We start from the raw sequence: 15,426 nt of genomic DNA, 5'->3' as shown, positions 1-15,426 counted from the left end.
TCACTAAATGCTGCTGCTGCTACTGGAGTTTCACCAGACATGTTACTACAATCAGGAAAGGAGAGACATTGAGTTGTTGTGTGAGGATGACCCTGACAAGGGTACCCTCTTCTCTCATGCTTTGAGGCTGTCTACAATTAGCAGACAGAACCAGAAGGGCCGGGCCTCTAGCCTTCCATTAGACTGACTCTTTTACTGTGGATATGGAGTGGATTATTTTGGAGGAAGGAGAAAAAGAGCCAGGTGAGAGCTTTGTTGACAGAGCAGGGACACTTTGGGGAATCTGGATGGTTAGGTACCTGCAGGATTACACTGGAAAAATCAAGGAACACGAGAAGGGAGTTACAAAAAAGGCAGATTCAAGCTTGAGGTCAGAAAAAAAAATTCTAACAATAAGAGTTCTCCAAAAAATGGCTTCAAGCCTTGAGAATTAATCAGATTTCCCTCACTAGAGGACTTCAAGCAAATGCAAAGGAACCTTCTGTTGGGTTAGGTTATGGAAGAGATTCTTTTACGGTATTGATTAGATGGATAACCATTGAGGTGATACTATGAAATTCTGCAATTCCGCGGAGACCTTATTGACTTTTTCCCATGTGCTAGTGTTTGGGTTCCACTGTGTTTGACAAATCCTTGGAAAACTCTTGCAGGATAAGCTTCCTGAGAAGGTCACTGGTGTGACACTGAAGGGCTGGGGAATGTGGCCTTTGTCACAAGATTTCCACACCTTTCTGTAGTCTCTCTGGCAGTCGGTGGTGGCAGGACCCTAACAAGACCTTTTAAAATATCTATTCTGTTGGGGTGCTGACAAGAGGAAGCAGAGTTGGTACTTCAATGTGTCCATGACCTTCTTGATGGGAATATTTCATCTGCCTGTAGATAAGGAACGCATATCTCCTAGGCTGACATTTAGACAGGTGGGCATTCCATTAAGTTAGTTTATCAGTAGATGTATCTTGAATAGGCACTGCAGATGAACAATGAACTGGATTCCGAGTTGAACAAAAATGGACTGGATTACATTTGGAAAATGCCCTCCTGCTTTTAATGACCCTAAAATGATCTCATTTTTTTTAACACTAGTAGTCTCTTGGTAATGTTACATGACTCTCAGTCATGGGATATAGTAGTCTCTCCAAATAGTCAAAATTTCAGTTCATCAGTATATGGATCTTGAACAGGCAGAGGCAGTATAGACCCAAAGGAAATGACATAACACACAATATGTACCTCCTTCCCTGGATTGAAGAGGTGGGGGACAATGGGTGTGGAATATTTCACATACTTTCAAATAGGGTCAATGTGCTGGTTACTTTTGCTGATCTGACTTTTTTTTCTTAAATATTAACTGTTCTGGGGGAAGCTGGCTAACTGGGTGGATTGAGAGCCAGGCTTGGAGACGGGAGGTCCTGGGTTCAAATCTGAATTTAGACACTTCCTAGCTGTGTGACTCTGGGTAAGTCACTTAACCCCCATTGCCTAGTCCTTACTGCTCTTCTGCCTTGGAACAAATAAATGGTATTGATTCTAAGGTGGAAGGTAAGTTGTTTTTTTTTTAATATTAACTGTTCTGTATGTCTTTTAAAGATATTCCCAACCTGGTTCAAGGATATGTCAGCCTTACTGAATGTTGCTTCCCTTCATGTACACTATAATCTTCTCATTGTTCGTCACCCACAAATGTTCACTTCCCTATACTGTGCTTTACATAAGAGGCTCCCCACCTCCATGCCTGAAATGTGCTTCTTCTTTATCTCTTCTTCTTCTAATCCCTGGCTTCCTTCAAGAGTCAGCACAAGTCCATCTGCATCAAGCAGTTTTTCCTGATGCTCCCAGCTGCTAGTGCCTTCCCTACTTCCAAATGACTTTACATCTTTTTTGTACTTATCTACATATGTCCGTGGTATCTCCACTCACTCAAGTGTAAGTTCCTCAAGCACAGAAACTATTCTTTGCATCCTTGGTGCCTAGCTCAGTACCTAGCATAGAACAAGTACTTAATAAAGGCTCATTGATTGACTTCTTTCTTCCTTTTCAAAATGTTTGTTATAAAATACTATAGGGAATGGCAGAAGGGTATATCCAGAAAGGAATATGGTAAAGAGCAAAAGGAATATATAAGATTAAAATTTTTTAAATAAAAAGAGCAGAATTTTTTCCTCAAAAAAATCAGTTTGATTTGTAATTTCTTAAAAGTGGTAAAAAAAAAGGTAAAAAAGTTAACTACTTTGTCCTTATTTCTAAAAAGGATTTTCCCTTTCTGGCTCTTAGTTTTCCCATCTTCAAGGTGAAGGGATTTGACTGAATTAATATTCCCCAAACTCAGTCTCTCAGAAAATTTGGAAAAATGATAATACTAGTCATAAAATAGCAAAAGTATACTTCTAAAAAAAATTAAGAGCTATGACATCAACAGAGACCTCTAAGTATGTAAATCACCTCCACCAAAGCAGAGCTGCCAGTCTTCTATAATTCTATAACCTGAAAAAGTTGCCTTGGGCACTAAAAGATAAAATAATTTTATTCTAGCAAAAAACATCTGGGGATAGAACTCAGTTCTCCTTTCTGGCTAAATGATCAACTTGCCATTTGCCTTACTCAAAAATTTCCTGAACCTCCTTTTCTCCCCACATTATAGCATTCCTTCCTCACCACCCCTCCACCCTGACTCTAACCCCTGAGCTAGTATTTATGTGTTTTGTTCATATATGCCAAGTGCCAAACTATTCTGTGTACAAAGTTGAAAACCATTGGTTTAGGTGGTCTCTGAGGTCCCTTCCTAATCTCAAAGGATGTTGTAATCAAGGACTGTGGTCTTGCAGAGAAGTTAAAAAGGATAGTAAATGACATATTAATTTGATTAAATTTACCACTTCTCCAAATTATCATGACTTTCCCTCTCATCCACTCACTCTGAATCAACAATGATAGGGTAGGCATACCAGGACCATTTCTTGAAGATCAGAAGCTCCCAATTTAGTTACCAGAAGAAGGAAATCCCATTTCAAAGACCAGAGGCCATCTTATGAAAAACTGTAGCTTTCTAGTCTCCACTCTCCCAACTAGAAATCCATAAACAAAAGGGTCCCAACTAATCACAGGAGCCATGAATGTGAATAAAGGGAAAGGCATCATTATAGTACTGAGGGTGTCTCTGTGCTGGAATTAGTCAGAATGCCTTGTTTTCTGTTAAATGTCACTTGAAGTTACATTCTAGCTTGAATTTGCCAACTTCCTAGCCTTACTGAGACATTCACAGTGAAACATTTGCATTTGCTGCTACAAAGAAGCAATGCTCACATGAGTTTTGTGTAATAAATTTTAGACACTTTTGCTCAATTTGATACACCTGACCACTGGGCGTGTGAGCCACTACTGTGTGTTTACTATGTATGTGGGGGAAACAGGAGGCAGGGAAGAAGCATTTATATAGAACTGGTGCTTTACAAATATCTCATTTAAATCTTTCAACCAAGCAATAGCAAGGTTAGTGCTATTATTATCCCCATTTTACATTTGAGGAAACTGAGGCAAATAGAGATTAAGTGACTTGCCCAGAGCTAAGTATCTAAAGACACATTTGAATTCAGATCTTCCTGACTCCTGCCCACCAGCACTCGATGCCCTGTGCGACCCAGCTGCCTCTTATATAAATATGACAATACTCTTCTCTACTCAAATAATGATAACAGCTAATATATATGTATATTGTGTATGTGTGTGTGCACATCTATAATATGTATATAGTTTGAGAGTATGTATATTTTAAAGGTATATGTATATTATATGTGCTTATACTAAAATATTATCGTCACAACAATCTTTGGAGGTATGTGCTATTATTATACTAATTTTACAGTTGAGGACACTGAGACAGAGAACATACAGTAAGTGTTTGAGGTGAGATTTGAACTCGGATCTTCCTAATTCCAGGTCCAGTGCTCTATCCACTGGGCCACCTAAGTGCCTCAGTGACTCTCCATTCCCCCAGTATAAAAAGTAAAAAGTCCTGATGTTGGTGTTCAAAACCCTCTGGGAATTGTCTCCAGAGTAAACTTTCCTGTATTACCTATAGTTCTTCCCCTTCACATACTCCAGTTTCTGCTTATGTGAGGCTCTTCGCCATCCCTACCTCCTCGTGTTCTCCCTGCACTCTCTCACATCTCAGATTATCAGTCTTCCCTGTAATCACTCCCTTGAGCTTATCATCACCCATAAAACGCCTCTCTCTATCCTCAAAACCCACATATGGACTTCCGGTTAAGATGGCGGCTTAGAGAAAGCTGAAGTTCAGATCTCCGGAAAACCCTTCCCGACCGATCTCAAACTAGAAGCTCCTAAGGCGCCGAAATTCAAAACGACCAACAGCACAGACCCTGGGAACCCTCCTCCTGGACCTGGACCCGGTTCAAAAGGTACGGCTCCCCTTAAAAGCCAGAACCCGAGATCCCTCGGACCTCAGGGGTAGGAGTGCAGAGTCCAAGGCTCCCGGAAGCCGCAGCCCGGCCGGGCTCAGAGAGCAGGGTCTGAGGAACAACAACCCTCAGGGTCTTCTACCCAAGTCCCAGTCCAGGTGAAAGTTACTGCCTGGGGCTTCCGCTGCAAAGAGCCGGTCGGTCCGGGTGAAAGTTACTGCCTGGGGCCTCCGCTGCAGAGAGCTGTTCAAAACAACAGCAACCCTCAGGGCGGGCAAGACAGCCTCACGGGCTGGATCCTGCTATCCAAGTCTCAGTGAAAGTCTGTGCTCTCGGAGCTTGGGGAAGCGGCAGCCCATACCCCCGCAGGCCGACGAAACAGCCTCACGGCCAGGGATTCTGAAGGCAACTTCCGGAAATCGAGCCAGGGGGAGAGTGTGGCCTCGTGGTCCGACCCTTCCATTCCAGTTCCAGTGAGGCATATTCAGTTTAACCCAGGGAACGCTCATAGAACCAACATCTGCCCAGGACTAAAGCCTCGGATCACCAGACAAAGACAAGAAAAGCCAATCCTCCACGTTCAGAGATGACAAACTCCACAGAAGCACAGAAGCCCCAAAATACCAAGAAAAATAAGAAGAAAGGGGCGACTCTGGACACATTCTATGGAGCCAAAATACAAAATACAGAGCAGATAGAAGAAGATATACAAGAAAATTCTCCAAAATCTTCCAAAGGAAATAGAAACTCTCCACAAACCCATGAAGAATTTGAATCAGAAAGGACCAAAAAGATGGAAGCCCTCTGGGAGGAAAAGTGGGAAATGATGCAAAAGAAATTCACGCATCTACAAAACCAGTTTGACCAAACTGTAAAAGAAAACCAGGCTTTAAAGCAAGAACTAATAAAGCAAAGCCAAAACACCAAGAAATTAGAAGAGAACATAAAATATCTCACCGACAAGGTGATAGATCTGGAAAATAGGGGGAGAAGAGAAAATTTAAGAATAATTGGACTCCCAGAAAAGCCAGAAATAAACACCAAACTGGACATGGTGATACAAGATATAATCAAAGAAAATTGCCCAGAGATTCTAGAACAAGGGGGCAATACAGCCACTGACAGAGCTCACAGAACACCTTCTACACTAAACCCCCAAAAGACAACTCCCAGGAATGTAATTGCCAAATTCCAAAGCTATCAAACAAAAGAAAAAATCCTACAGGAAGCCAGAAAAAGACAATTTAGATATAAAGGAATGCCAATCAGGGTCACACAAGACCTTGCAAGTTCTACGCTGAATGATCGTAAGGCATGGAACATGATCTTCAGAAAGGCAAGAGAGCTGGGTCTCCAACCAAGAATCAGCTACCCAGCAAAACTGACTATATACTTCCAAGGGAAAGTATGGGCATTCAACAAAATAGAAGACTTCCAACTTTTTGCAAAGAAAAGACCAGAGCTCTGTGGAAAGTTTGATACCGAAAATCAAAGAGCAAGGAATACCTGAAAAGGTAAATATTAAGGAAAGGGGAAAAATGTTATCTTCTTTTACTCAAACTCTCTTCTATAAGGACTACATTTATATCAACCTATGTATACTAATATGTGGGGAAAATGTAATGTATAAATAGGGGGTAAAGAAAGACCAAATAGAATAATGGTTCTCACACAAAGATTCACAGGGGAAGGGGAGGGGAAGAAAACTCCTATAAGAAGGAGAGGAAGAGAGGGGGGGGGGTTACTTAAACCTCAATCCCAGGGAAATCAACTCTGAGAGGGAAAAACATCCAGATCCATTGGGATCTTGAATTCTATCTTACCCAACAAGGGTAAGGAGAAGGGAAAACCAAGGGGGGGAGGGGGAGAGGGAGAACAAAAAGGGAGGGAAAGAGAGGGGGGGAGGGGGAGGGAACAAAAAGGGAGGGACTAAAAAGGGAAACATCAAGGGAGGGGACAAGGGGGACTGATTCAAAGTAAATCACTGGACTAAAAGGTAGAGCCGAAGAAGAAAAGGTTAGAATTAGGGAAGGCAATCAAAATGCCAGGGAGTCCACAAATGACAATCATAACTTTGAACGTGAATGGGATGAACTCACCCATAAAACGTAGACGAATAGCTGAATGGATTAGAATCCAAAACCCTACCATATGTTGTCTTCAAGAAACACACATGAGGCGGGTTGACACCCACAAGGTCAGAATTAAAGGATGGAGTAAGACCTTCTGGGCCTCAACTGATAGAAAGAAGGCAGGAGTGGTAATCATGATATCTGATAAAGCCAATGCAAAAATAGACCTGATCAAAAGGGATAGGGAAGGTAATTATATTTTGTTAAAAGGGACTCTAGACAATGAGGAAATATCATTAATCAACATGTATGCACCAAATAATATAGCACCCAAATTTCTAATGGAGAAACTAGGAGAATTGAAGGAAGAAATAGACAATAAAACCATACTAGTGGGAGACTTAAACCAACCATTATCAAATTTAGATAAATCAAATCAAAAAATAAATAAGAAAGAGGTAAAAGAAGTGAATGAAATCTTAGAAAAATTAGAATTAATAGACATATGGAGAAAAATAAATAGGGATAAAAAGGAATACACCTTCTTCTCAGCACCACATGGCACATTCACAAAAATTGACCATACATTAGGTCACAGAAACATAGCACACAAATGCAAAAAAGCAGAAATAATGAATGCAGCCTTCTCAGATCACAAGGCAATAAAAATAATGATTAGTAATGGTACATGGAAAACCAAATCTAAAACCAATTGGAAATTAAACAATATGATACTCCAAAACCGTTTAGCTAAAGAAGAAATCATAGAAACAATTAATAATTTCATCAAGGAAAATGACAATGGCGAAACATCCTTTCAAACCTTTTGGGATGCAGCCAAAGCGGTAATCAGAGGCAAATTCATATCCCTGAAAGCTCATATTAACAAACAAGGGAGAGCAGAGATCAATCAATTGGAAATGCAATTGAAAAAACTCGAAAGCGATCAAATTAAAAACCCCCAGCAGAAAACCAAATTAGAAATCCTAAAAATTAAGGGAGAAATTAATAAAATCGAAAGTGATAGAACTATTGATTTAATAAATAAGACAAGAAGCTGGTACTTTGAAAAAACAAACAAAATAGACAAAGTACTGGTCAATCTAATTAAAAAAAGGAAGGAAGAAAAGCAAATTCACAGCATTAAAGATGAAAAGGGGGACAGCACCTCCAATGAGGAGGAAATTAAGGCAATCATTAGAAATTACTTTGCCCAATTATATGGCAATAAATACACCAATTTAGGAGAAATGGATGAATATATACAAAAATACAAACTGCCTAGACTAACAGAAGAGGAAATAGAATTCTTAAATAATCCCATATCAGAAATTGAAATCCATCAAGCCATCAAAGAACTTCCTAAGAAAAAATCCCCAGGGCCTGATGGATTCACCTGTGAATTCTATCAAACATTCAGAGAACAGTTAACCCCAATACTATACAAACTATTTGACATAATAAGCAAAGAGGGAGTTCTACCAAACTCCTTTTATGACACAAACATGGTACTGATTCCAAAACCAGGCAGGTCAAAAACAGAGAAAGAAAACTATAGACCAATCTCCCTAATGAATATAGATGCAAAAATTTTAAATAGGATACTAGCAAAAAGACTCCAGCAAGTGATCAGAAGGATCATTCACCATGATCAAGTAGGATTCATACCAGGGATGCAGGGCTGGTTCAACATTAGGAAAACCATCCACATAATTGACCACATCAACAAGCAAACTAGCAAGAACCACATGATTATCTCAATAGATGCAGAAAAAGCCTTTGATAAAATACAACACCCATTCCTATTAAAAACACTAGAAAGCATAGGAATAGAAGGGTCATTCCTAAAAATAATAAACAGTATATATCTAAAACCAATAGCTAATATCATCTGCAATGGGGATAAACTAGATGCATTCCCAATAAGATCAGGAGTGAAACAAGGATGCCCATTATCACCTCTACTATTTGACATTGTACTAGAAACACTAGCAGTAGCAATTAGAGAAGATAAAGAAATTGAAGGCATCAGAATAGGCAAGGAGGAGACCAAGTTATCACTCTTTGCGGATGACATGATGGTCTACTTAAAGAATCCTAGAGATTCAACCAAAAAGCTAATTGAAATAATCAACAACTTTAGCAAAGTTGCAGGATACAAAATAAACCCACATAAATCATCAGCTTTTCTATATATCTCCAACACAGCTCAGCAGCAAGAACTAGAAAGAGAAATCCCATTCAAAATCACCTTAGACAAAATAAAATACCTAGGAATCTATCTCCCAAGACAAACACAGGAACTATATGAACACAACTACAAAACACTCGCCACACAACTAAAACTAGACTTGAACAATTGGAAAAACATTAACTGCTCATGGATAGGACGAGCCAATATAATAAAAATGACCATCCTACCCAAACTTATTTATCTATTTAGTGCCATACCCATTGAACTACCAAAATACTTCTTCACTGATTTAGAAAAAACCATAACAAAGTTCATTTGGAAGAACAAAAGATCAAGGATATCCAGGGAAATAATGAAAAAAAACACATATGATGGGGGCCTTGCAGTCCCAGACCTCAAACTATATTACAAAGCAGCAGTCATCAAAACAATTTGGTACTGGCTAAGAAACAGAAAGGAAGATCAGTGGAATAGACTGGGGGAAAACGACCTCAGCAAGACAGTATACGATAAACCCAAAGATCCCAGCTTTTGGGACAAAAATCCACTATTCGATAAAAACTGCTGGGAAAATTGGAAGACAGTGTGGGAGAGACTAGGAATAGATCAACACCTCACACCCTACACCAAGATAAATTCAAAATGGGTGAGTGACTTAAACATAAAGAAGGAAACCATAAGTAAATTGGGTAAACACAGAATAGTATACATGTCAGACCTTTGGGAGGGGAAAGGCTTTAAAACCAAGCAAGATATAGAAAGAATCACAAAATGTAAAATAAATAATTTTGACTACATCAAACTAAAAAGCTTTTGTACAAACAAAACCAATATAACTAAAATCAGAAGGGAAACAACAAATTGGGAAAAAATCTTCATAGAAACCTCTGACAAAGGTTTAATTACTCATATTTATAATGAGCTAAATCAATTGTACAAAAAATCAAGCCATTCTCCAATTGATAAATGGGCAAGGGAAATGGATAGGCAGTTCTCAGATAAAGAAATCAAAACTATTAACAAGCACATGAAGAAGTGTTCTACATCTCTTATAATCAGAGAGATGCAAATCAAAACAACTCTGAGGTATCACCTCACACCTAGCAGATTGGCTAACATAACAGCAAAGGAAAGTAATGAATGCTGGAGGGGATGTGGCAAAGTAGGGACATTAATTCATTGCTGGTGGAGCTGTGAACTGATCCAACCATTCTGGAGGGCAATTTGGAACTATGCCCAAAGGGCGACAAAAGAATATCTACCCTTTGACCCAGCCATAGCACTGCTGGGTCTGTACCCCAAAGAGATAATGGACACAAAGACTTGTACAAAAATATTCATAGCTGCGCTCTTTGTGGTGGCCCAAAACTGGAAAACGAGGGGATGCCCATCAATTGGGGAATGGCTGAACAAACTGTGGTATATGTTGGTGATGGAATACTATTGTGCTCAAAGGAATAATAAAGTGGAGAAGTTCCATGGAGACTGGAACAACCTCCAGGAAGTGATGCAGAGCGAGAGGAGCAGAACCAGGAGAACATTGTACACAGAGACTAATACACTGTGGTATAATCGAACGTAATGGACTTCTACATTAGGGGCGGTGTAATGTCCCTGAACAACTTTCAGGGATCCAGGAGAAAAAAAAACACCATTCATAAGCAAAGGATAAACTATGGGAGTGGAAACACCGAGAAAAAGCAACTGCCTGAATACAGAGGTTGAGGGGACATGACAGAGGATAGACTTTAAATGAACACTCTAATGCAAATACTAACAACAAAGCAATGGGTTCAAATCAAGAAAATAAATCTTATTAAATATAAAATTTGGAGTTATTATATATTAATTTTAATTCTCACAGAATGAAGATTACATAGTACTTACCTTATAGGGATGAGAAGCTCCAGTGAAAAAATGTAAATAAAATGCTTTTGTAAAACTCTATGTGAACGCCATCTATTTATTATGAGATTTAAAAAGAGGAGAGAGAGCTGCATGGCCTTGACCAAGTTAGAAATTCCCTCTGGGCCTCAGTTTTCTCATATGTGAAATGAGGTTGTGAGAGTAATTATTTCCAGAAATGCCTTTCCATTGTGACACTCTGGGTCTTTACAAGTATCATAATTGAGCTGATAGATATCATAAGGAATGATAAATATGAAGAATTCAGAAAAGAATGAAAAGGCATTGAGAAAATGGGGAGGGAAGCCCAAAATCCAAAAGAACCATAAAATAATGACAGCAACAATATCAATGAACATATAGTAAAATACAACAAATACAATGGATAATTTACTAATGCATTTACAAAAGATGACAGGTGATAAAGAAAATTTTGAGGTCTCTTCCTTCAGAACCATCCATAAGGGGTCACCAGGGCCTTGAACTATCCCAACTGGCTTACCTTTCTACCTTCTAATGTTATATATAGGTGACATTAATTATTTCCTATTTATCCTAGTATCCTTTGTATATTTTTGTTTACATGTTGTCTCCTCAAGAAATTGCAAATTTATTGAGTGCAGGGACTATCTTTTTTGTTGTTTGGGGTTTTTTTGTTGTTGTTGTTGTTTTTATTTTGTGTATCTCTAGTGCTTAGAAAAATTCCTGGCACATAATAGTTACTTAATAAATGTTTACTGACTAATTGATAATATTAAGGGCTGTAATAAGGGCTGAATGTCTTATCTCTTAGGTGGGTGAATGGCAGCTCAGAATACATCTATCTTTTTTCAGGAAAAAAAAACAAAGTTAATGGGAAAAATAATGAAGTTGGTTTTATCAGTGTGACATTTCACTGCTGGAGGAAGGATAAGAGGTTGGTCATATGGGGAGAGAGAAAAGGAAAAAATACACAAAACATGGTACCTTAGGGAAGTCTTGGAGATCCTAATTACAGGCTATTGAAGAAGGAGGGGACCTTAAAATGTTTTAGTTCCACCTCTTATTTTATAGATGAAGAAAAAACTAAGGGCCAATGAAGAGAAGGGACCTACAAAGGATCATATAGCTAATAAATATATAAGCAAGACTTGAGTCCAAAGTTCTTTCTGCTCCCCTACTATGCCTCACTGTTGGATGAATTAGAAAATATAGAAACCAAATGTGAGAGTGAAAAAGGATGATAGGAGAGGATGTGACAGGATCAAAATCTCCTATTTTATCTTTATCAGTGAATCTAACCTGAAGGCTAATCCTAGAAGGTAACTTTGACTATCTTGTATTATTACTTTTGCCAAGATCTACTAGAGATATCATAGTTAATGGTAGCCAATCTTACCTTTAATCTTTCTGTTACTCCATCAGTAAAACTGACTGTAAACTCGGCAATTTTTGGCACCCGTAGTTTTCCTTTGTTCTTCTGGTCAGGCTGGTATTCTGTTCTTGTCTTCACAATCACCTGAAACATTTATATACCATTAATGTTTTTTAACTTTTCTGTAGATAATGTTAAAATATTGCATTTTGGGTCCAAAAGATTATTTATTTCTATCAGTCGACAAGAATTTATTAAGTTCATATTAAGCACTGGGCACTATGCTAAGTGCTAAAGATATGAAGAAAGTCAAAAAAATAGTCCCAGCTCTCAAGAAGTTTATGGTCTAATGGAGAAGAGAATATGCAAACAATTATGTACAAACAATATAGAGACAATAAATTGGAGATAATCAAGAGAGGGAAGGCATTAGTATTAAAGAGTATTACGAAAGGCTTCTTGTAGAAGGTAGGATTTTTTTTTTAAACTCTTACCTTCCATCTTGGAGTCAATACTGAGTATTGGCTCCAAGGCAGAAGAGTGGTAAAGGGCTAGGCAATGGGGGTTAAGTGACTTGGCCATGGTCTCACAGCTGGGAAGTGTCTGAGGCTAGATTTGAACCCAGGACCTCTCATCTCTAGGCCTGGCTTCTCAATCCACTGAGCCACCCAGCTGCCTCCAAAGGTAAGATTTTAGGTGGGACTTGAAGGAAGCCAGAGAGGCCAGTAGGTGGAGATTAGAGGGAGAGCATTCCAGGAAAGGAGGAAAGCCAATGAAAGTGCATAGATTTAGAAGATGGAGTCTCTTGTGCAAAAAAATTAAAGGAACTAATGTCAATTGATCACAGAATATATTGAGATAATTAAGAACATTGGAAACAGGAAGCGGACAAGTTATGAAGGGTTTGAAAGCCAGAGTATTTCACATTTGATCCTGGAGGTAATAAGGTGGAATTTATTGAATCGGAATGGAGAGAGACAAGGTCAGATCTATAAGAAGATCAATTTGTTGGCTGAGTAAAGCCTATCTGGATGAGGGAGAACCTTGAGGAAGAGAAACCTAGAAGGCTACTACAGTAGCCCAGACAAGAAGTGATAACAATCTGCACTAGATGTTACAAAGTTAGAATTGACAAGACATGGCAGTAGGTTCCGGCTATGGAGGTGGGCTGAGGAAATCAGTAGAAAAGAGTTGAAGATAAGGAATTCAGTTTTAGACATGTTGAATTTGTGATTTCTGTTGGATCTCCAGTTTGATATGTCCAGTAGGGAGGTGAATACATGAAATTGGAGGTCAGAAAAGAAGCCCAGGATAGATAAAAAGATTTGGGAATCATTAGCATAAAAATAAAAGTTGAATCTTTATGAGTTGAAAAATTAGAGAGAAGAGATTATTAAAAGGATGGCTGACAATGTCAAAAAGCTGCAGAAAGAAAAAGAATGAGAATGATAAAAAGCTTTTGGATTTAGCAATTAAGAGATCATCTATAACTTTGGAGAGTTGAATAAGGGAGGAAGTTAGACTGCAGAGTCAAGAAGAGAATGAAAGGAGAGGAAGTGGAGGTACCCTTGTAGGCAATTTTCTCTACTTCCTATATAGCTAAATGAGTTTAGATACATAAGGGAGGAGGGGATCTGAGATAATAGGTGGCAAGAATTGATGAGTTTTCTGTGAGATGGGGGTAATATTTAATCCCTCCAGCAATGAAGATTAGATGCAATCCACAACTTCTAGTCTTGGAGAATTGCCTGGGGTTCAATGACTTACAGCATCACATAGCCATTATGTGTTGGAGGTTAGAATTAAACCCAGGTCTTCTTGACTCTATACCATGATGTCTCTTATTATTGTTTTTAATATGATATTATACATAATAATTATATAATATGATACAAGTCACTACATATAATAATTTCTAATTTCCTGGGTTGAAGGCTAAATTAACTATCCAAGCCTTAAGACATTCCAAAAACTACAATTATGACCTCTATCCTATAGTCTGTAAGGTTAAATTTAACTCAATAAATATTATGAAGCACTTACAATATGCAGGGCAAAAGAAGATATGCAAAGCATAGATTAAACTTACCCTTTGATCTCAGATAGCAAATAGGACATAAACACAGGTAATTATAATGAAAAACGATGCACAAATGCTAGAGGAAATTGCCAATAAAAGGATAGATGTCATCTTGGAGGGAAGGTTACTATTGACTAGTGGCATCAAAAAAAAAGCTTTCTTGAGGTGGTAATATTTCTAGTTGTCTTACTAGGATGTATAGGAATTCAAGAATGATGAAGGGTTTTTTTTTAAGTACTGAATTTAGAATGAAAGGAATTTGGAGTAAAGTTCTTGCTCTGGCCTCAGATTAATCATCTGCAAAAGGATATGTTTATATTTTATCTAAAGCCTCTTCCAAGCCCCAAAGCACAAAAGGAAGCATTCAAACACTAAAAATCTATGCTAAATAATTTCATCTGGAAACTCAATGCTATTAAATAATCTATTATTGCTTTGTTATAATTCTCTTCAAATGTTGCAAATCATTTCTCCAAAGTCTGTCCCAAGCTTTTTCCCTTCTTTTTTCTTTGCAAAATCTTAGCCCTCTACCTCCACCACTCCCTTTACTTCTACTGAGGTGCCAATGAACATATGAACTTGTCCAGCACCCCACTCCCATTCCACAAAACTCATTGTACACTCTGTTTTCTGGTCAAAGAAGAAAATATATTTAATTTAATAAGGGAAAATAATTTTTCAAGTAGCTGCTGAATGCAAGGCACTTTGGTGCTAAAAAACAAAAACAGGGGTGATTAAGTTCCTCCCCCCAAGAAGGGGGATGGGAGAAGGTATATTTACAGCATGCATACAAATAACTGAAAGGAAATTTGAGGATAGGCCTGAATACAAGATATGGAATATAAAGTTCATCTTGTAGACAAAATTTGGCCCACAGAAACAAAATGTTTTCAGAGGAGATATGTGAAATAATTTTTGAAAGACAAGTTGAAACTCGATTATGAATGACTTTAAACATCAAGGGATGTGGGAAAACTGGGACACTAAAGCACTGGATGTAGAGTTGTAAATTTATTCAACCATTCTGGAGAGCAAATTGGAACCCTGCCTTAAGGGCTCTCATACTGTGCATAGACTTTGATCTAGCAATACCACTGCTACATCTATATCCCAAAGAGATCTTTAAAAAAAAAGAGGACATATTTTACAAAACTATTTATAGCAGCTCTTTTTGTTGCACAAAGAATTGGAAATTATGGGGATGTCCATCAATTGAGGAACAACTGAACACATCACAGTATACAATTGTAATGGAATACTATTGTGCTATAAGAAATGATGAACAGGACAATTTCAGAAAAACCCTGGAAAGACTTATATGAACTGGTGCAGAGTGAAGTGAGCAGAACCAGAAGAACATCATACACAGCAATAACAATACTGTCAATAACCACCTGTGAATGACT

General features: G+C 38.2%; 1 protein-coding gene across 3 annotated transcripts in view; it reads right to left on the bottom strand.

The window, feature by feature from the left end:
* Window positions 1–15,426, bottom strand: part of NSG2 (neuronal vesicle trafficking associated 2) — an 82,211-nt gene that overhangs the window by 43,386 nt on the left and 23,399 nt on the right. For all 3 annotated transcript variants that reach the window (XM_056811591.1, XM_001370624.3, XM_056811590.1), the window contains one exon: window positions 11,965–12,084. In XM_056811591.1, coding sequence (XP_056667569.1) covers window positions 11,965–12,084 — 120 coding nt within the window. The remainder of the gene's footprint in view (window positions 1–11,964; window positions 12,085–15,426) is intronic.

This window comes from Monodelphis domestica, chromosome 1 (genome assembly GCF_027887165.1).
Source record: "Monodelphis domestica isolate mMonDom1 chromosome 1, mMonDom1.pri, whole genome shotgun sequence".
In the NCBI taxonomy this organism is placed as follows: Eukaryota; Metazoa; Chordata; class Mammalia; order Didelphimorphia; family Didelphidae; genus Monodelphis; species Monodelphis domestica.
This window is presented reverse-complemented; position numbering and strand designations above follow the sequence as displayed.